This window comes from Amblyomma maculatum, chromosome 9, assembly GCF_055883805.1.
Source record: "Amblyomma maculatum isolate TAMU_Amacu chromosome 9, ASM5588380v1, whole genome shotgun sequence".
Lineage (NCBI taxonomy): Eukaryota > Metazoa > Arthropoda > Arachnida > Ixodida > Ixodidae > Amblyomma > Amblyomma maculatum.
The window spans coordinates 85975348-85997679 of NC_139352.1; the positions used below are offsets into that span (position 1 = coordinate 85975348).

General features: G+C 45.5%; 1 protein-coding gene across 1 annotated transcript; it reads left to right on the forward strand.

Moving 5' to 3' along the window:
* Positions 1-318: 318 nt before the first annotated feature.
* LOC146179675 (uncharacterized) lies at positions 319-20754 on the forward strand (the record flags this gene model as incomplete). Its single annotated transcript, XM_084579905.1, has 8 exons — positions 319-417; positions 4873-4921; positions 6976-7028; positions 7141-7215; positions 8178-8246; positions 8476-8604; positions 17673-17759; positions 20509-20754. Coding segments are annotated over 8 exons (669 nt in total), but the record flags the coding sequence as incomplete, so codon positions are not given.
* Positions 20755-22332: the final 1578 nt, after the last annotated feature.

Here is a 22332-nt window from a genome sequence, read left to right on the forward strand (position 1 = left end):
CTTTTTTTTCCTCATTAGGAATAAGGACCGTTAAGAGGCTGGGTGACGAGGAGGAGAGGGGGCAGTTGGAGGTCTGCCCTTCTAAGTTTTCTTAGTGCGCTGTATTTCCTTATGCTTGGCTGCATCTGACTATTTTCAGATTGGCTCTTCGTGTTTTACGTTTTGATTGTTCTTTTTTTTTTTGTATCCCTGGCTAAACTCTCGTATACGGTGGGGCTTCACGCTCGCTGTTTCGATGAATAATGTTAAAATATTCCCGTCATGATGTTACCATTGTTTTGCGAGGCTCGTGCCATGCTTGTGTGACGAACGCTCCTGTTGTTCCTCCGTTTTCAGTTCATGGGTGTCGTGGTGCTGGGATACATGCTATGGGTCCTGGCCACGACGGAGAACAAGAGGTTCCTGGACGGAGTCCTGGTGGGTGTTTGGCTCTTTGTGAAGAATAGCAAAAAGATCTGAAATTACCTTTGGACTTCCTTACAAACACCCATAACATCATTTTGCAAATAACGCACGTTACCTGGCTGTCTTTTGCGAAAGCGAACACTATTGATGAAAATACTGGCATGCTACCAAGCCTCTTAACCTCCATCGTTGGTTTGGGCACCAGTCTGAACTTTCCGTCTCTAATTACCGTAGTTTCCGAACTATAGTCCGCGGAATATACATGTTTAAATGTTCGCATGATGCGGGTTATCTATGTGTGCAAGTATGCATGATTAATTTATTATAGGATCGTTTGTCACAACAAGAGAAATAAACAAAAAATAAACCTGACCTAACCTCGCTTGCCACCTTTCATCGTGTTAATATTACAAAGTCAAATTTGCTCTGATTTGCAAAAAAAAAAAAGAAAAAAACGAAAGAAAAAACGTTTGAGATTACTGCGGCACCCGCATAATGTGGACACGGAAGAAGCGGCTTCCGGTTTGTGACGTCACACTATGCCGTTACACCCCTTGGAAGCTCGGTACCACGTGAGTCCTTTTGGACGTCGACTTAACCGCCTTAGCTATTTCGATGTCTAATTGACTTAATTGTTCTATTTAATTACCTAGTTACTTTGCACGTGCCAAACCTTTTTTACTCAGCTAGATTATTTCACCCTCTATCCAGTACAGCCAATCATTTTTCTATCACTTGATTATGTAATCCTGTCGATAAACGTCTGGTGACGCAACCTTGAAAGCATACCTACTTAATGCTTACGCATTAAAAAGTGTAGAAGGGGATGAAACATGAGCGCCGTAACAACCAAAGCGTTTACTGCAAACGCTGCAAGCAGTTGAAAACGCCGCAAACACATAATAATTCACAAACGGCGGTACTGAAGCCGCACAACCAGCAACAGAAGCGTATAATATACAGCGTTTGCTCATCTCCTCTTTGGTTGTTAGCAAAGGAGATGGCCTGCGTAGACAGGCACATTAACCGTGACGCTTTTCTGTCAGTGTTTGACATCATCTCTTGTGCGTTTATGTGTTTCCAGTGCCTCCTATTTATTGTTCCGCGCGTGTGGGTTCAGCCGAGGTCCGTCACAGCAAACTATCACCTTGTGCGGACAATAAGAAAGTGCGGAATATCTGAGCAAGCGCTTTTTATTTTGAGTCAAAATTTTCTCTAGCGGTCTATAGTCCGGAAGTTGCACTACATCTAGGGGCACCTTCATGGTAGGTTGCATTATGCGTTATCAAAGTCCCAGTTTGCAATCTATGTTGACCGAACACGCCTTCAACAAAATTAAGAGGCAGTGATACAAGCTTAAGCCGACCTGAAACGTGGTACACCTGCTCCTTTTATGTTTCATATTTACAATAGAGACAGAAATTTCATGTTATAAATAACTGCGCAAAGTCAATCACATCTGAGTCGGCCACTTCATCTCACCGCGTATTTACAAGGAGAAACGAAAACGATTTGCTTACTGAAGAAACAAACCAGCCAGAAATGGCAGACAAGGACAGAGGCTCAGACAAAATTTAGAGCTTGTCCGTTCTGCTTATATTTCTTTCTTTTTGCACTTATCTGTTCTGGCACAGTGTCTCGCCGACCACCTCAGCGGACAGAGTTTGTGGTTTACACTGGTTGGTGATTGCTCAGGAGCTCATGACTGCAAAGTTTTTAATATGCTCTTTCGCTGTTGTACATAATTATAAGCATTTTCAGCAGGTCTTTTTCTCGTCTTTTTGCATGTTTGAGACACAGGGACTTGTGGAAATTATTGTCTTACCCAAGCGTAATTATAACCCTTATTTGGAGTTTACGCAACGATAACTGCAATACAGTTGCCCAAAAGGAGTCCTAGTTTCCGTGCATAATAAGCTGTTAATCCGCTGTGCCAGATACAACAATAGTAGAACAGAAATAACGAAGTTATGAACAATAAATTTCTTGATCGAGATTGAATAGTAATTCCCATTTGGGACAACGTGAATCATTCCAATGTTTTTTCGCACTGAGAACTATAATCAAAAGCGCTTTCAACTCATAAGTATAGTGAATTTGTTATCGTGATGAGAACTCTATGTTGAATCACTGCTTTATTTATAGTCTTCCAGGGCAAAATGCGCCTAAACAGTGGAACGTTAGTTTTAATGACACTGTTTTGCTATCTTCCTATGAATTTTGTGACAACTGAGAAACATGAGCGAGGCTTCCTAAGTTTGTGCGACAACCCTACGCCTTCATTATTAATATAAACAGCGCGAACACGAAGACAAGGGACAAGAAACAAGAAAGCCACAGTACAAGCGCTGACTCACAACTAAGCCTAAGCCCTTTACTCCAAGGCCCAGAAAAACAAACATGAAGAAAACGAAACAGTCACGTGAACCTGCTGCATAAAAAATTACTTTAAAAAATCACTTAAAAAAGACACCTCTTTGCTTAAAAGAGCAAGAGAAGTCTTGCTGACACACTTATTGTCCGTTGAAATAAAATATGATTCCACTATCTCTCTCGTTATCTTCTCTTTGTGGCGATACAAAATCCTAACCTTGTCAAACTTAGGAGTGCACTTCTCCTTCATTATTTCACATGAATGGCAATGTGATACCAGAAACGTTTTGTCCTTTCCACTTTCCAAGTTGTTCCAGTGTTCCTGTAGTCTCTTATTAATACACCGTCCTGTTTGTCCTATATAACTGGCTCCACAAGAGAGTGGAAGCCTATACACAACACCTGTCTTGCATCCAACATATGGGTTTCTATGTTTCACCCCACATTCTTGCTTCTTCGCTTCTCTTTCCCTTTGAATAGCCGGGCAGATCCTCTTCATCTTGAGCGGGGCGGTCAATACGACGTCAACATTATACCTCTTACCTACATTTTTGAGGCCATGCGAAATTCTGTGCACATACGGTACCACTGCAATCTTCCTTTTCCTTTCACCAATGCTGGGCAGGGATTTAAGTCTGTGCGTTCTTTTAAGGCTCTTCAGTACCCGGCAACTGGCCTCAATAATAATAACTGACTCCCGATAGCCATCCATTGCAATTCTCGTCACTTGTCTTTCAAAACTCTTGCCCATGCCGTGGTAACAAGATTTCTTCAACGCATTTAATAAGCATGTGTTTATCATCCCATTCTTCACTAATTTGAAATGTCCCGAATTGGAGCCTAGCAACGGCTTCATCGATCTCGGGTTGTATTCCCAACAAGCACGATCATCACCAAATTGAATCAATATATCTAAATACTGTAACCGATCGTCCACTGGTTTTTCAACAGTAAATTCCAGCCCGGATCCACACTCAGTAAAAACATCCATAATGTCCTTCAATAGTTGATTGAATCCTTCACGGTCTGTGAATACTAAAAAGTCGTCCACATACCTGAAGGTGGATTAATGTAAGCCCTCCAAGTTATCCTTTAAGTGTCTGTCCACGTAGGTTAAGAAGATGTCACTCAAGACTGGTGCAGCACTCGACCCAATGCATACTCCAGCCTTCTGCGTATACAGCTTGTTCTTCCAGCCTATGAAGGTGGATTCCAGGTAGAACAACTTTGAAAGTGGAAAGGACAAAACGTTTCTGGTATCCCATTGCCAGTCATGTAAAATAATGAAGAAGGAGAAGAAGTGCACTCCTAAGTTTGACAAGGTTAGGATTTTATATCGCCACAAAGAGAAGATGAAGAGAGAGATAGTGGAATCATATTTTATTTCAACGGAGGATAAGTGTGTCAGCAAGACTTCTCTTGCTCTTTCAAGCAAAGAGGTGTCTTTTTTAAGTGATTTTTTAAAGTAATTTTTTATGCAGCAGGTGAACCCAGGGGTTGTTTCACGTGACTGTTTCGTTTTCTTCATGTTTGTTTTTCTGGGCCTTGGAGTAAACGGCTTAGGCTTAGTTGTGAGTCAGCGCATGTACTGTGGCTTTCTTGTTTCTTGTCCCTTGTCTTGGTGTTCGCGCTGTTTATATTAATAATGAATAAGTACCAACTCGCCCAACAAAGTATTTTGGTAACCCTACGCCTCTGAAAGTACGAGAGAAATGAAATAGCGTTGTTCGCCGCTGTCGCATTTCCCAAATTTGTAATGGTTTTTTGTGGGTGGCTATTTGATTTGTATGAACAACAAATTTCTTTATCGAGAGTACATGTTGAATATTATACAACCATTATACATATTATAGATTATATTATTATTATACATTATTATACAGCCGAGAAAATGGAGCCACGCACGAATCAGTATAAGGCTGATCTGTCTACAATCTTCAAGTGCTATCTGTCATTACACTTGTTTACTTCTGACTCTACATCCAGCTTCTAGAAAGTTGAGGTTTGGTAGCACTGTGAATGACTTCGTAGCACTCGAATAGTAAGGGATCGTCAATTTGTTATCGACGTACTTTTTCATATTATCTTTTTCAGATATTCACCTACGTCCATTTGGGGGTTGGAGGAGCGTGGTTCCTTACAGGTGCGTATAGGTGCTGCAGTCGTGGAGAATCTATCAGCGGTTACGCAGAATTGCACCGTATAGTATCCGGAACTGAACAAGGTTGACGACTGGGCGAGTTGGTAACGGTTCATTTTAAACCAGCCAAAGGAGGAGACACAGGGAAGAAGAGAACAGGACAAGGCTGGACTAACAACTGAATGTCTTTTGACCGAAAGAAGACAACGACGACTCGTTCTGAAAAGCACGCGCACAACCTAACCGGTGAAATGGCAGGAAATTGAGAAGAAGAGGTCCTCCACGTCAATGCTCATTGCAGAGCACCTACCCGGATTTCTGTCCATTAAAAACTCTAGCACCTCAGAAGCGAAACGATCAGGAAGACATCTTCGATGCTTGGCATACCATGACGCTGTCGGGGTTCGACAGATGCAGAGTACTATCAAAGCCACTAACACTGACGGGTTGTGCACGTTGCAAGCAGCACATGTAAAAGAGCCCTCGGCCTGGTGCTCGGCTTTTCTAGGGGTACGCGCTTGGAAGAAGCTCCACAAACCCCGCTGCGCCCCTCCTCCACAGTGGGCCCAAACCCAGTTTCGAACCTCACAGCCTGCAAAGGGGCTTCAATTTGTCTTGAAAAAGTTCCTTCCTTTGAGCCTGACCTGTAGTGCTCACTTTGAGCCTCAGCTGCTGCAGTCCTAAAAAAAAGTACCTTGTTGAATTTCATTACTAATTTGTTGGGCTCTTTTACATGTGTTGCTTTCAACGTGCACAACCCGTCAGTGTTAGTGGCTTTGATAGTACTCTGCATCTGTCGAGCCCGGAAAGCGTCATGGTATGCCAAGCACCGAAGATGCCCTCCTGATTGTTTCGCTTCTAAGGTGCTAGAGTTTTTAATGGACAGAAATCCGGGTAGGTGCTCTGCAATGAGCATTGACGCGGAGGACTTCTTTTCAATTTCCTGCCATTTCACCGGTTGGGTAGTGCGCGTGCTTTTCAGAACGAGTCGTCGTTGTCTTCTTTCGTTCAATAAACATACAGTTGTTAGTCCAGCCTTGTCCTGTTCTCTCCTTCCCTGTGTCTCGTCCTTTGGCTGGTTTAAAATGTATCGGGAACATATACGTTACTGGAAAAACAGGTACGCCATGTCGTAATGAAATCGGTGCGTTGCTATCGGATAGCCTAATCGATAGCTGCTGACGCCTCAAACATCCAAACGAAACTTCAGGAGTGGCACGTGGAGAATTTTTATCGCGGACTTGCCTATCATTTGCTTGTTGTGCGTCTTGCCGATAAGATGAAGTCCAAAAGGTTTTCAAATAACGAATATTTTTAACTAACCTAAATTGCATGTTTAAACTTTCTTGTAATTTTGTATAAGGACGCGGCTGCTTTGTAAACTTGGCGGAGGGTACTCTTGCAAGAGCAGATGTGTATTGACATGAGTTTAGGAAAACTGCGTCCTGCAGGCGCCTTTCCTGTTCGCTACTTGGAAACGATTGGAAACAATCCTAAAACCATAAGTATTTTATATTGACGTTTGCATTCTTTAAACTGCGCTTCACTGCTTGGCTATTAAACACTCGCACGCATTTATTAAAGCTACGTTGTGCAAACTCTGCTGAGTCGAGTAAAAAATTAAGTGCGGCAAGGTGAAAGTCCTGCTGCTCTCTGTACTTATTTGCTCTTTTTCACTCATTTGCTTCCTTTCTTGTTGTTGTTTTTTTGTCGTTTTTGCTTTTCTTTCTTTTTTCTACGTTCTTTCCTACGTTTTTTTTTTTTTGCTAAATTTTGACATGTTTTCACAATTTCGACGTCCATGGCTGTTTTGACGTCTGCCCACTATATCGACGTCCTTGACTACTTTGATGTCAATTGACATTTCTGGCTCTAAATAAAATTAACTATAATTACTTCGCATCAACAAAATTCAGCACATACATTTTTTTCCCCTCTACCTCATATAACTATTCTTTTAATCATCAATCAATTTATATCTTGACAATGACAGCGTAATATTCTCCGCGGACGCACAAATCCTTCGCCTTACCATTCGTCTGTTTCCTTTCATTTAGGAATGTGTGGATGGATAGGCTCTTACAAGAAGGGAGGTCTGGGAATGAAACTGGTGAGTTCTTGTGCGTTGAATTTGAGGCTGCTAAATTCCGGCAGTGTTATGAAAGGAGAAAAAAAAAAGCTTTATACGTGTTTCCACTTTCTGCTTCGCGTTCACTTTCCAGTTCCTCTTCCTGGCCGTTGTCATGGTTGCAGCGGAAATAGGCGGCATCGTTGCTCTCAGCATACTCAAGATAAAGGTGACGAAATCTGGAGCATTTGATTTGTGTACCGTTAGTGGGTTTTAGCGACTAGCAGTGCGTTACCGTGCCACTTTTTAGAGATGCCACGTGCACATATACACATTATACGGTCTTACATCATGATTGCTAAAATAAATTAGGACGTCTATAGCGGGATACAAATTAAAAAAAAAAAAAGAACAGCAGGTGCTAACTATGGGCAGTGGTCTGCGGCGTGTGTATTACTCCGCTGAACAGTAAGCAAGAGAAATTTTGCACTTTTTGACTATACAAAACAAACTAGAGTCATTGAAATTCATGAGCTTTTAATTTGGTTTGATGGTTAGCTTTTTATTTAGGTGAAAGGAAAAGCCTTAACAGCGCACTACTTTTGCCCGGGAGGAATTATATGTGACGTTTACTGCAGATTTAAGTTGTATCCGACTATAATTATTTGTTCTACTTGTTGATTTGGGAGAGTACTTAAACGTGACGATTCCATTGTTTGTAGCAACATTTTATATTGTTTGTAGCAACATTTTTGTGCCGCCTCACAGAGTTTCCTGGTCTTACTCCTTTGGCATACAAGATGCTCACATTCTCTCGTGTCACTTGTGGTTGTCAGAGTAAGCTTATAGTAAAAAGCTGAAACGATGCCTGACATCGCCAGTAGTTTGCAATAGTATCTTCAGTAAGCATAGGCCTCTGCTTTGCAAGCTTTGAAAATTATTCGGAGGGAACAGCTTCATTTCGAATGGGCGCTCGCAGTTAATTTGATCGAGCAGTTGTGGTGCTCAATGACTGTGAAGTGAAAGTGACTTTGTTCCTGCAACTTTTCCTCCAAAATGAAAGAGATATTCCACGATAAACATCTACCGGAACTCCGGTTTGGCGCAGCCACTTTCGGCGAAGGCTGCGCGGTGCACCAAGCCTTATAGCGCTATTCTGATTGTTGTCACCCTTTTGCTTTCTTTTGGCAGATGGTTGACATCTTAAAGTCTGGTTGGATAGAAGTGAATGAGCCAACAAAAAACTTCATCCAAGATAGGGTAAGACCTGTCGCCGTTCCCACGATTTTTGATGGCACTCGTTGGCCTAATTCTGCAGCTGGAGTTCGAGCCTATATTTTCACTTCCGAGATTCCTTGTATGTCCAGCTTTTAACTCCATTGCCTGCGGTCTAGAAGACGTGTAGAATACGACCACAGTAAAGAATTATAAGTGAATCTGGGCGCTAGCAGTTCCAGAATTAGAATGTTTGCTTCTGTTCCGTCTCCAGCTGGACTGCTGCGGCTTCAGCGGCCCCAAGGAGTTTGCTTCCACAAACAGCCACATTGACGAAACCTGCTACCGGTTAGTAGGGGAGACAGAGGACGTCTCTATTAAGGAAATTCGTCGAATCAAAAGAGTAAGTCCTTGTCCATACTCCTTATTTTTCACTGCCTTCATATGTCTCGCCCTTCGCGGGAGCGGCTAAAACTCGCCATGAATAACGCCAGTGTTGCCTGGATTTTTGCTCGACAGCCGCCCTGATTCCCTAGCAATCCCTAGGTCGGATTGTCCCTAGTTGGAGGCACGGCGGTAAGGGACAGAATTCATCGTGCTCTTTATATAAATTTTAATCGAGATGCTCGGAACTTGTAAAAACAGCGACGTCTCGCCAACATAAAACCTCGAGGTGATGCCAATTAAACTCACTGAACACTTGCTATATATAGCTTCCTTTTGCGACCCGCAGATGTCGTCATAGTTTTCACCGCGGTGTGCCGCTCCACGAATTCGATCTTTATCCTCATTCTACCTTCGTGACAGAAGCCAGCTGGACGAGTGAGTATTCACTGATCTTCGTCAAGATATACAACGTTTGGGCCTAACTTATCGGCGAAAAGTTTGGGCAACAGGGAAAACGCTTGGGATTGTTTTTGTTTCTGGTCGAATGTTTCTTGGACGGAGGTCGTCGAAGAACACGGGAAAATGTCGAAGGCAACTGGAGTACTTTGGACGAAGTGGGATTCTGAAAATGTCTCCGAGGATAAGACCTTCTCGGGCAGTGTCCTCTTTTCGTAACTGTTTGTACCCCTTTTACAAACCTGCCGGCAAACGGTCAAAGCTAGCAGACACGCCGCTGGGTCACTGGGATACGCAGCGATACAGACAAAAAGTAAATAATTGCGAACAACTAGACCAGCGGGCATTCGAGCAGACAGAAGCGCGTGCGTGTAAAAAAGAAAAAAAGAATATCACGATTCTTCCTCGGTCGCATCCAGTGGAGCGCTCAGGCGAAACCTCCCTCACAGAGCCATTAGAGGCTTGTCTTGTTTGCCATTCTACAGACGGTCCGCTCCAGATGCCCACCCCTTTGGAAAGGGCAAATGCTTTACTACGATGACTGCCTACGGGATCGCAACCAGTTCTGCTTCGGCAGCCAACGTTTCGATTTACAGTTCGAAAAGCTCTGTTTACATACGATCCTCTTTCAAAGGAAAGCGCTGTCTACGGTCGCTGCACTCTGCACAGTTTTCCTTTTTTGTTTGGAAACCGGTGCCTCTTGGTCGATCTTACTTAGAGCGGAGAAGTTTAGGATCAAGAGCATGACCATGGCAGCTCACACTGAGCATCAGGAAATGCCAAGTAATTATTAATATATCAATGCTGTAATGTCATTATACACTACAGGCGTTACAAGACACTTGAATAACAAAAAAGGTGTACAAATGTAACACTTAAACTAGACGCGAAACACGTTTCATCAGTGATTATTATTATTACTGCGGCTCTGAAAAGTGCGGTGTTATTGACACCGCACATCTCGCAGCCGCTGCTTTGAACGTTTCTGCCTCCAGAAATGGTTTGCATTATCCGCATACCAGAGAGGCTGCTTTCCTGCATGCGTGTGTGCGTTCTTGTATGCATACATGATTTGATGTATGCTGCTTTTCTGTTTGCAAGTATTGCGTGCCTCAGAGAGAGAGAGGGAGAGAGTTAAAAACCAGTCGGGCTGACCCCCCGATAATTATTCAGTGTTGTTACGACCAAGCATCCGCATTTGCGCGCTCTATTGTTCGCCTGTGGGCATGGAAAAGTATTGTGAATATGTGGTGATGGTCCAATGGCTCTAAGTGAGCCTGTTTCCAGGAATCCTGTTTTGTAAGCCTGTTTTGCTTTGTGGACAACCTGCAAATGCCAAATTGACCCTGTCAAGAGAACGTCTGGAAAAACACAAAGAAACGTCCCCCTGCGGGAAATGCAGGAAGTTCTTTCTTTTGTTCACCCTTCCAGTCGAGAAGCCCTATCGTCCAGTGAGGAATGTCTACTTTCCAAAGGAGACGACAGAGTGACATGTCCGCTGACGTGCAGGACAAGAAAGGAGCATGACGCATACAGCCATTAAGTGATTTCCCAGGAATGCAGGAAAGATTTGCAATTGTCGAAAACGGACAATGCTGGGAGCGGATGCGGCGCCACGTGCACTCGGGTTTCTGAGAAGTAAAACCACTTGTCAGAACCAGCCTGTGGTTTCTTTGCTGAAGAATAGAAATGTACCTCCTCTCCTCGCCGTTCCCAAGCTTTTCCCGCCAACAAGTGATCACGCCCAACGAAACAATGCCGGACCAGTCAGTGCTTCAGACCATCAGTGCAGTGATGTGTTCGATTGGATGCCGATATCTGAGGGGCGTGCCCTGGATTTGGTTGGTCAGCATCTTCAGAGAGGGGCTGGACATAGGGGGGGTTTTAAGGACGCTGCAGAGCACGAAATGTCGCTCTGGGCCCTGGGTAAACGGCTCATCCAGTCGCTTCTCGCTATGAACTCTTAACGTTTGCCATTTTGCTGATGTACCCTTCTTTTTCATGTAAATATTCTTGTAAATACGTTTTCTCAAAGTGCCAGTAAACCTGCTTGTACATATTTTACCAACTTCGAAGATTCAGTCCTTCTTCAACCCCGAGTCTCTGCACGCTACCAAGTGAAGGCCGGGTCGACATAGCCCCAGCGTCACGACAACTGGTGACCAGCGTTGGGATCTGAATCTACAAGCCACAACATCTGGTGATTGGAGGTGGATCTGAATCTACAAGCCACAACATCTGGTGATTGGAGGTGGGATCTGAATCTACAAGCCACAACATCTGATGACTGGAGGTGGGATCTGGATCTACAAGATACAACATCTGGTGATTCGAGGTGGATCAGAATCTACAAGCCACATCTTGTGATCGGAGGTGGCATCTCAAGCAACAAGCAGGCGCAACAATCGGCCAACAAGACAGCAGCTCGGAACATCGATCGCATGTGTGGGTGAGTGCTTGGCTTTTCTTCTGATGTGGACCAGGTTCTAGAACAGGGTTAGATTTTAGAACTGGTAAAAAGTGTTGAAACGCCTTTAGGTTTGGTAGTTTGCACTGTTGTTTTGGAAGTAGCCGACACTCGGAGCGATCATGGACCTACAAAAGCTGCAGAAACCGGAACTGTTGCAATTGTGTGAGGAATTGGGAATTGATACAAGTGGTTTGGCACGAAAACCCTTGATTATAAAGGCAATCACTGATCTGGGAACCGATGATGAGGAGCTCAGTGAAGCATGGAACCTCATCGGTCAAAAAAAGGAGCAGCTCAGACAGCAGAAAGAGCGGGAAAAAGAGGAAAAGAGGCGTGAGCGTGAACTTGAGAGGGAAAAAGAGGAAAGGGAGCGCGAACGTGAGTGGGAAAAAGAGGAAAAGAAGCGTGAAAGAGAAGCAAAAAAGCTGGACCAAGAAATTGAGCTCCGGAAATTAGAACTAGAGTTGAGCAAGAGGTCGGGCAATTGTCCCCAGCTAGCGGTACCTCTTCTCAACAAGGAGGCAGATTTCAAGATGTCAAAGTACATGCAGCCATATGTGATATCAGGGGATATCGGTCTGTATCTGGCTAACTTTGAGCGAACCTGCGAAAAACTGTCCTTCCAGCGAGACACTTGGTCTCAGAGATTATTGACGGTTCTGCCCTGCGAGGCAGCGGAGGTTGTCGCGCGGCTAAGCAAGGAGGACGCGGACAACTACGAGAAGGTCAAAGCTTGCCTTCTGAGAAAGTATAGGCTTAGCGCCGAGGCGTTCAGACAACGTTTTCGGAACGCTACTAAGTCCAGGGACGAGAGTTACCCTGAATTCCTGTACAATTTAAGAGTTAATTTGGGCGAGTGGCTAAAGAGCACTGATTCCTACAGTGATAGGGACGCTGTAGTCGAGCGAATTCTTTTGGAGCAGTTTTATAACTGCCTCCCAGAAAAAGAAAGAAATTGGTTACAGGACCGAGGCGAAATTAAGTCGGCAACTGAAGCTGCCGAACTTATTGAGGAGTATGCTTCGCGCCGACAATTCAGCAACCCAGCAGTGGATAGGCCCCGCAATCCCAAGTTCAGTGTGAAAAACCGTCAGGAAAGGCACTTTGCTAGAGTTGGAAACGAAGAAATGAAGGTTTCTTCAGGCAAATTCCCTAGAAAGGACGGCAGTGAGAAAAGTGGGGAAGTGACCAACGTGCAGAACACAAAGAATAAGCTTGAGGCTAGGAAGCCGCTCACATGCTTTAGGTGTAATGAGCAGGGTCACATTGCCGTCAACTGCCGGAAAGAAAAGATTGCTTTCTCGTATGTCAGGGACTGCGATGAAAATATGCAGCTTTTAGAACCCTACCTGCATGACCTAGTAGTCAACGGGAAGCCTTGCAAGGTACTGCGCGATTCGGCCGCAACGATGGATGTTGTCCATCCGGCGTATGTGTCGCCTTCCGACTATACAGGACAGTGTGCATGGATCCGACAGGTAGTTGAGGAACAGAGTGTGTGCTTGCCGATCGCGAACGTGGTCATCGAGGGCCCTTTCGGCGAATTAACAACCGAGGCTGCCGTTTCAGGAAAGCTTCCTAAGTGCTATCCGTATTTGTTCTCCAACAAATCGGACATGCTGCTGCGAAAGAGGGGCATCCTTTTCGGAGACAGAGTTGTGCAAGCCTTAACACGTTCAAAGGCGCGAGAACTAGCTACACTGCTCATTCCAGAAAAATCCACAGCGGAGGAAACGGCAGTTAAAACAGTGGTAAATGCGGAAGATAGCAGGTCAGAAAACTTTGAGAGCGAGGCATCTCAGATATGTCAACTTGAAAGTGAGCTTGATGAGACGCGGAATGAGGACGTTCTTGAGAGTAACCTCTTGCCGCCAGTGTCTAGTAATCTCACGAGACTTTTAAGTGGAACCCGAGAGGACTTAGCTATAGAGCAAGCCAATGATCCCAAGATACAGGAGATAAGGGAGCGCCACCGTGCCACTAAGACAGCAAACAATATTTCTTTCGAGATGAGAAAGGGAGTGCTGTATCGCTTATTCAAGGATAAGCGCGGAGTAGAGCGGGACCAATTAGTCGTTCCCCAAAAGTACCGCGGAGACTTACTGCGACTTTCCCATGGCAGCTCGTGGTCATGTCACCTTGGAATAAAGAAAACAAAGCAGAGGCTGTTGCAAGAATACTATTGGCCTGGATGTTTTAAGGACACGGAAAATTTTGTACGGTCATGCGACACGTGCCAGCGGGTTGGAAAGGCGCAAGATAAGTGGAAAGCTCCGATGGTGTTAGTACCAATCATTACCGAGCCGTTTCACCGGTTAGTAATAGATGTAGTTGGGCCACTTCCTGTGACAGAGTCAGGGTACCGTTATATCCTCACTATGTTATGCCCAGCCACAAAGTTTCCAGAGGCTGTTCCGCTGCGCGAGGTGACGTCCGAGAGTGTAGTGGATTCGCTGCTGTCAGTGTTTGCACGAGTTGGATTCCCTTCCGAGGTCCAAAGTGATCAGGGTAGCGTTTTCACGAGTGTCCTCACCACCTCATTTCTCGAGCGATGCGGCATTAAGGTAGTGCATAGCTCGATCCATCATCCGCAGAGCAACAGCGTAGAAAGATGGCACTCTGTTCTCAAACGAGTCCTGAGGGGACTGTGCTATGAAAACAAGCGCGAATGGGATACCTGCCTGCCTGCAGCGCTTTTCGCTTTGCGGTCAGTGCCGCACGAATCCACTGGATTTAGCCCAGCCGAGTTGGTGTACGGAAGGTCACTGCGCTCACCTTTGCGAATGGTGCGCGAAGCCTGGGAGGGGCGCGGAGAAGACCCAACAGTAGTGGAATTCATTCTGAACCTCTTGAATCGCTTACATAACACTAAGGAACTCGTTGAGGCCAGCATGAAGTCAGCCCAGGCTCGTTCCAAGGTGTACTATGATAAGACAGCCCGTCAAAGGACGTTTTGTATCGGGGACCAGGTGATGTTGCTGAGAAGTTCAAGGCAGAATAAGCTCGAAGTACAGTGGGAAGGACCGGCTGAAGTCGTTGCAAAGCTTTCTAACACTAACTACGCAGTGAAAATTCCCGGTAGGCGTAAAGAAGTGCGCATTTATCATTGCAATCTTATGAAGCCTTATGTGCAGAGGGAAGCCGTGGTAAATCTAACTTTAAACCTTCCCGAGGAGATGGGGGACAACTTGATTTGCCTCAGCGGAAAAGGAAGCAACGCTCAGGAGCTTCTCAAAAAGACGGAGCAGAGAGGAGAACTAAAGAAATCCCAGCTGTCCGATCTGGGCGAAATAATAACAGAGTTTGAGTCCTGCTTCGTGGACAGGCCAGGCAGGACTGATTTGACTGAGCACGATATTGAGCTGACTTCAGACGTGCCAGTGCGATCAAGGTGCTACCGATTCTCTCCAAGGCAAAGAGAAATTCTGGATAGGGAAGTAACTCGCATGCTGGAATTGGGAGTAATAAAACCCTCGGAAAGCGATTATGCTTCGCCTATGATCTTAGTAGAAGCTCCAGGTAAAGACCCTAGGCCTGTGGTAGACTACCGAAAGCTAAATTCTCTCACCAGGGATCAAGTGTATCCTATTCCGAATATTGAGGAGAGAGTAGAACAGGTCAGTAGAGCGGCATATGTGACTACGCTGGACCTTACTCGAGGATACTGGCAAGTACCGCTCACTGAACGCGCCAGCAGATACGCGGCTTTCGTCACTCCGACGGGCAGCTACCAGCCAACAATGATGAGTTTCGGGCTCAAAAATGCTCCATTTTGTTTTTCCCGACTCATGGATAGGGTTTTAAAGGGGTGTGAAACATTCGCGGTGCCTTATTTAGACGACATTGCGGTTTTTTCCGACTCATGGGCGGACCATATGGTACATCTAAGAGCTGTACTGAGCCTTTTGCGTCAAGCTGGACTAACCGTAAAGGCCGAGAAATGTTGCCTGGCAAGGGCGACCGTGGACTTCTTGGGTCACAATGTAGGTCAAGGTTTCAAGAAACCCAGCGAGATTAAGATTTCTGCGGTAGCAGACTACCCGCGGCCGAGCACGAAGACGGAAATTCGAGCATTCCTAGGTCTGACTGGGTACTACAATCACTACATCCCTAACTATTCAGCTTTGGCTAGCCCTCTGACCGACGCTCTCCGCAAGACAGAACCGACAAATGTAGTCTGGGACGAACAAAAGGAAGCCTCCTTCGTAAACCTGAAGGCTGTGCTGATTAGCCGTCCGGTATTGCGAGCTCCAGACTATGGCCGAGAATTCACGGTCCAGTGTGATGCCAGTGATCGAGGGTTAGGTGCTGTTCTCTGCCAGAGAGATGACGACGGTAATGAGCACCCCGTGCTCTACTTGAGCAGAAAACTGAGTTCTAGAGAGAGGGCTTATTGCGCGTCAGAGAAAGAGTGCGCTTGCATTGTATGGGCCATTCAAAAATTGCAGTGCTATCTTGGAGGGGCCAAATTCACCGTAGAGACGGACCATTGTCCCCTGGCTTGGCTGCAAACTGCGACATCGAAGAACAGTCGCCTTCTTAGGTGGAGCTTGATTTTACAGCAGTACAATTTTGAAATAAGATACAAAAAGGGGAAGTTAAATGGGAATGCGGACGCGCTTAGCCGCTCTTTCTAAGCGGTCCGAGATGTTCCTCACCATGTATCGAAATTGATAATCAGGTTTTTTTTTTTTCCGTGCGCTTGTATATGTGTGACTATGTAAAGCAGCACGTTTGGTTTTCTAGGAATACGTGGGTCCTGAACGTCTTGAGAGTGGGCTTTTCTCGAACAACAATGGCAGTTTTCTTTTGACCTGGTCTCTTCAGACGGGAGCCGAGTGCTTGTTTAGACATGTGGTTGAGTTTCAGACAGCTCGAGCAATTTGGCCTACAACAATCAAGACAACGCGACAAGCAACAGCGAGCTTCAAGCGTTCACGTGCAGGCCATTAAGTCGTCTCTTCATGCAGCAGCTGGGACTGCTGCCCTCCGAGACTCTTCTGGCGGGGGAGGAGGCTGTTACGACCAAGCATCCGCATTTGCGCGCTCTATTGTTCGCCTGTGGGCATGGAAAAGTATTGTGAATATGTGGTGATGGTCCAATGGCTCTAAGTGAGCCTGTTTCCAGGAATCCTGTTTTGTAAGCCTGTTTTGCTTTGTGGACAACCTGCAAATGCCAAATTGACCCTGTCAAGAGAACGTCTGGAAAAACACAAAGAAACGTCCCCCTGCGGGAAATGCAGGAAGTTCTTTCTTTTGTTCACCCTTCCAGTCGAGAAGCCCTATCGTCCAGTGAGGAATGTCTACTTTCCAAAGGAGACGACAGAGTGACATGTCCGCTGACGTGCAGGACAAGAAAGGAGCATGACGCATACAGCCATTAAGTGATTTCCCAGGAATGCAGGAAAGATTTGCAATTGTCGAAAACGGACAATGCTGGGAGCGGATGCGGCGCCACGTGCACTCGGGTTTCTGAGAAGTAAAACCACTTGTCAGAACCAGCCTGTGGTTTCTTTGCTGAAGAATAGAAATGTACCTCCTCTCCTCGCCGTTCCCAAGCTTTTCCCGCCAACAAGTGATCACGCCCAACGAAACAATGCCGGACCAGTCAGTGCTTCAGACCATCAGTGCAGTGATGTGTTCGATTGGATGCCGATATCTGAGGGGCGTGCCCTGGATTTGGTTGGTCAGCATCTTCAGAGAGGGGCTGGACATAGGGGGGGTTTTAAGGACGCTGCAGAGCACGAAATGTCGCTCTGGGCCCTGGGTAAACGGCTCATCCAGTCGCTTCTCGCTATGAACTCTTAACGTTTGCCATTTTGCTGATGTACCCTTCTTTTTCATGTAAATATTCTTGTAAATACGTTTTCTCAAAGTGCCAGTAAACCTGCTTGTACATATTTTACCAACTTCGAAGATTCAGTCCTTCTTCAACCCCGAGTCTCTGCACGCTACCAAGTGAAGGCCGGGTCGACATAGCCCCAGCGTCACGACAGTGTTCATGCCTCTCGTTGAGATTTGGTCGCGTTGCCCCATAATTATAATCTGAACTTTTTGCATGGTCATGGTTCACGCCTTGATGTGAAAACGAAGGGAGTGCGACCAGTTTTCGTTAGTCGCACAGCGTCATGTTTTTCTCTCGCTTGTACTCATTCTAGGCTGGGTGCAAGGAGAAGCTGGTCGACTTCTTCTACAAGCACAAAATTATATGGATATCGTCACTCGGGGTCGTCTTACTGCTACAGGTGAGTAGGATTAGTAGAATTCCCGGCTCACGGACTGCTAGCCGGGTGATGCGGGCAAGTAGCCCAATTACACCCATAGCAGTGATTTCCCTGAACACGCTCTAGGGAGGCATACACACCCCTTTGCTTTTCTTGAAAAATACTTCGTAACGAATATTTTTTGCACACTACGGGGAATTTCGCTTGCACCAGATGTCGTGCATATGCGTATGTAAAGGGACACACCGTCCATGGCTGGCTTGTGTAAATTCATTCATTTACACTGAATTGGGTAAATTCAGTGTAAATTTGCAAATTCATATCTAGAGGTGTTAGTGTCACTCAAGCTGTTGAGGCTGATACCAAAGCTCCGATATACACCTTGCGTATGTGTGTTCAGTGTTGAAAATGGTTTCGAATTCCTGTTGTGTGTTCAATTACTGTGTTGATATGTTATACCATACCGTAGTGCAAAGGCGCGCGTGTCTTTGCAGCGTTTTACGCGTCTGCGTTTCGCAAATGACGTTTAACAGCAAGTTCATTTATATTTATTGCTAGCTACCTAAAATTCCTCGTAATTTCTCGAAACATTGTATTTAGTCCTTGTTATTTATTTTCTTCTTTTCATAAATACGACACTTCTCCTTGTGTAAGGTGAAGTAAACGTTGACATTTTTTTATGATGAGTGTCGGAGTCTTAAACGTTGGTGGCCCTTCACGACGCATCAGCGACAGTTATAAAAAATTAGCGCTTCTCCTCTGCCATCTATGCACTCTACCCGCTAAATATTTAGACACATGCCAAGTTTCAAATTTAAAATTCTGGTGAAATCCCTGACCCTGTGCATTTGGTACTTCTCATACCTTCCATTATGCCTTCTAACTCTGAGCGACGGCCACTGACAGTCAGGTCGACTAGGAGGCCTGTGGTCCTTCCGCACTTGAAGAGAGTGCCTTGGGGAAGCCACAGTGGTCGTTTCCCCCCCCCCAATTTTTTCAACGAAACACGACAGCGTTAAAGGTCCCGTTCTTCAGAAAATGTGGCTTCAGTTTTGTCGGCGTTTTGTTTAAGCGAAAAAAGAAAATGAGGAGGACCTTGAGCTTCACCTTAAGAGTAGACGATGGCATCATTAACTCCGCCTTTTCATTGCACAGATTCTCGGCCTTGAGAGATTGGCACAGGGTGTGGCAAAGTGTGAAACATCTTTAGTTGGTTTTGTTTTAGAGGGAAAAGGAGGCGTATAGTATCGATTTCACTCTTCGGTCGACACCTACACATCAATTAACGGCATACAAGTGGAGGTACATAGGTTGTCGCTTCGAACCCCTGTCGCAAACTATAGCCTCCAAAATTGACTGGCAGATGGATGATAAACGGGAAGCGAAATAATGTCACATTCCTTCTATGCAGGGCAAATTATGGTTGTGTCGCAATTTGAATACAAAATTACATGCAGAATTTTTCCGACATGTTTTTCTCAAAACTATGCAAAACTATAGTTACGGCGATGGCGACGGTTTTTCAGCCGAATGAGCTGCATGCCCCTATAGTGAAAAAAAAAAAACCTATGAGTCGCAATAACTTCATACAGATTTCTCATACTAAACTCATACTAAACTCGTACAGATCTCATACAAATATCATTCAACGTATTAGAAATATGAGAATGTATGACATTTGTATGAGTTTAGTATGACTAAACTCATACTAAACTCGTACAGATATACAAATATCATTCAACGTATTAGAAATATGAGAATGTATGACATTTGTATGAGTTTAGTATGAGTTTAATATGAGAAGTTATGATTGTGACTCATAGGGATAAAATCACAAGCATGCCTTTCGCAGGCAGTAGTTGGAGATGACATGGTTTGGTTTGATTTAGGGGGTTTAGAAAGATGGAAAAATGTGCCGCAGTGGACGGCTTCAGAAATATCGGCCACCTGGGGACCTTTAGCGTGCAGTGGCATTGCACAGCACATGGACGGCTTGCTTTCCGCCTCCATCGAAAAGCAGCCGCAGCAGCCCGGATCGGCACATAGCCCGGCTGTGATCGGTCGGTGAGTTGCGTGACGTATGTGCCAGCTACCTGAGTTGGCGGGAGCTGCCAACTCATGCATCTCTTTTGAGATGGGAACAGACACCATCCAAGACCCTTGAACCACTTGTCAGACACTCCACCCTTAGACCACGTGGGCGCGTTCGCACCGCTTTGGTTAAAGCGGTGTTTTGTATTTGCTTGCTGATCATGCATATAACGTGGCACGTAGCTTACTGGAGTATGCTAATGAGTACGTGCAACATAACAGAGGAATGATTTAAGGTATTACTAATTGGATAGGAAAATCTGCGCACGCGAAAGAACATCGTCCAGGGGGTCATTAATGCTGCGGTGTCATGACATTGAAAGGTGGAGTTTAATCTTCAGCCTTATGGTTTTATAAAGCTAGCCGACACACAGCGCACGTTAGGCCCCTTCGTGTTTGTAATAATTAAAACTGCCGGCTTGTGCTGCTTTCCAATGGGAATTTAATTCTATTCAGCCCCCCCCCCCCCCCCTTCCCCTACACCCAGGATGTGGAAGACGGTAAAGTGTGCCCTGAAACGTTCTAAATTTTACGTTATGCCTACAAAACCTACAACTTTCTTGTTTATGAGGTCGACCTCATTGACCACTTGTCCCTTGTCAGTGGCCCTTCTTCGCCACCCTCAGTTCATCATCCCTAGAACAGTCTAAGTCAACCGCACTGCGTCGCTTTCTCGCAGGTGACGGCCATCCTGCTGTCGGTGTACCTGATCAACGCCAAGAAGCGGGAGCTGCGCGAGAACTCCTTCAGCTCGCTCACCCACCGGTCCTACACCACGGGCTACTGACAGAGGCCCTCGGCGCCGGCACAGGAGCAAGAACTGCTCGTCTGGCTCTGAACACAAGCGCAAGCGGTGCAGGAGCACATCGTCTGGGTGCTTAACACGTGGATCAGCGAGGCGCGGGAATGCCCACGTTGCGTCAAAAGACGGCTCGAAAGCTGTCTTTGAGTGGACTTTGTAAAAAGCGGAGAAAACGAGTCAGTTCCTCTGAGTGTTTCAACTTGCTGATCCCAGCTAAATCCCAGCTGCACCAGGGAAGGTGGCTTGTCTCTCGCCGGCCACGGATTGCGTGTCACAAACACGACCTGGTGCCCAGCGGTTAAATGTACAGGCGCCTTCTTAGTATTCGCGGTGAAGTCGTCGTCGACGCGATAGTTTTCGGTGCAATATTCGCGTAGGTATCTATAGGTACCTCTCGATGTGTGCTCATGTGTTCACTTCACTTGGATTGAAAATATTTTTTTATGGGGATTTAGAATCGATATATGTAGCGATACCTGCGAAACGAGGTTTACTCAGTGCATTCAAACAAAGCAAACTGCTCACGCAGCAGATCAAGAATGGTGTGCTGAAATTCGACAAGATCACGGGTTCTTTCAGAATCATTTTTCTTCGCTTCTTAAGTAAGTATTAACTGGTTCGCAGTCATATTGAATAGTATTACACTTATGGTCGCATAATGTTTTTGTATCGACAAATTTTCAGAGCGCCAGCAGTTTATCATGACAGATTAAGGATTTTTCTCCGCGACACAGACACTTTGCGGTGTATAAGCTCACGTGACGTTCCAGTATGAAGTCGTTATAGTACTACCGGTAATTTCGTGTTTCCACAAAGCAAACGTTGTACGAACGGATCATTAGTGATTTCAACGCCCTGTAAACGATGCGGAATTTCTGCGAATAACCCAAACGAAAACTAAACATGAGATTTCCTTTTACTCTGTTCATTACCGCGCCAGTAACGTAGTCTCGTGCTGCCGACGTAATTGTGTCAGACGTTATGCCGCAGCTGTTGTCCCACGTAAGTTAGTATTTCTAAAGCAGTTTGTCCACACGCATTTTCTGTTGCAGCTGCGAAGTGCGTCAGCGTAATTTTTCATCGGGTTCTAATCATCACATTTGCAGGATTAATTGCTGGTGGCTTCAACGCATGGAGGTATACATGCCTCATTTTGTAAGCAGGCATGTGAAACAAAGTTTCAGCAGGCAGTGCGCGTTCAGTGTTCATTCATATTGATAACGTCCCATCGCTGTTCTGCCCTTTCACGATAGCCACATAACGTGTGGTTTGGCGATGGCAGCGAAGGCAGAGTTCCTTTTGTTGCTGCTAGTCAAACTGCTCATGGACACTGAGACTGAATGTATTGGCCAACACCGACCTGTGACGCAAGCACGAAGCAGTGGCGCTTCTGTCGCCGCCTGGACCGGCTGAGGCTATAGTGCACATTGGATCATATGTAAACAATACATTTCAAAGCATTTTTCTCGTTTCACAGTGCACCTGTGTAGTTGTCCTTTGGGGACGAATAACCGAGTATACAGTGGCAAAGTATACAGAACAAAATACGCTCCGTAAATGTTTGATGCTAAGCCAGATGTACCCTCAAGGGCGCTGTATACGCTGGATGTTACTCAAAATTTCGCAAGCTTCTCACATAGTTCAAAATGCCGTGACAAACGATGGCGTGGACAATACCCCCGGACGCCTCCGCCCCGGTTA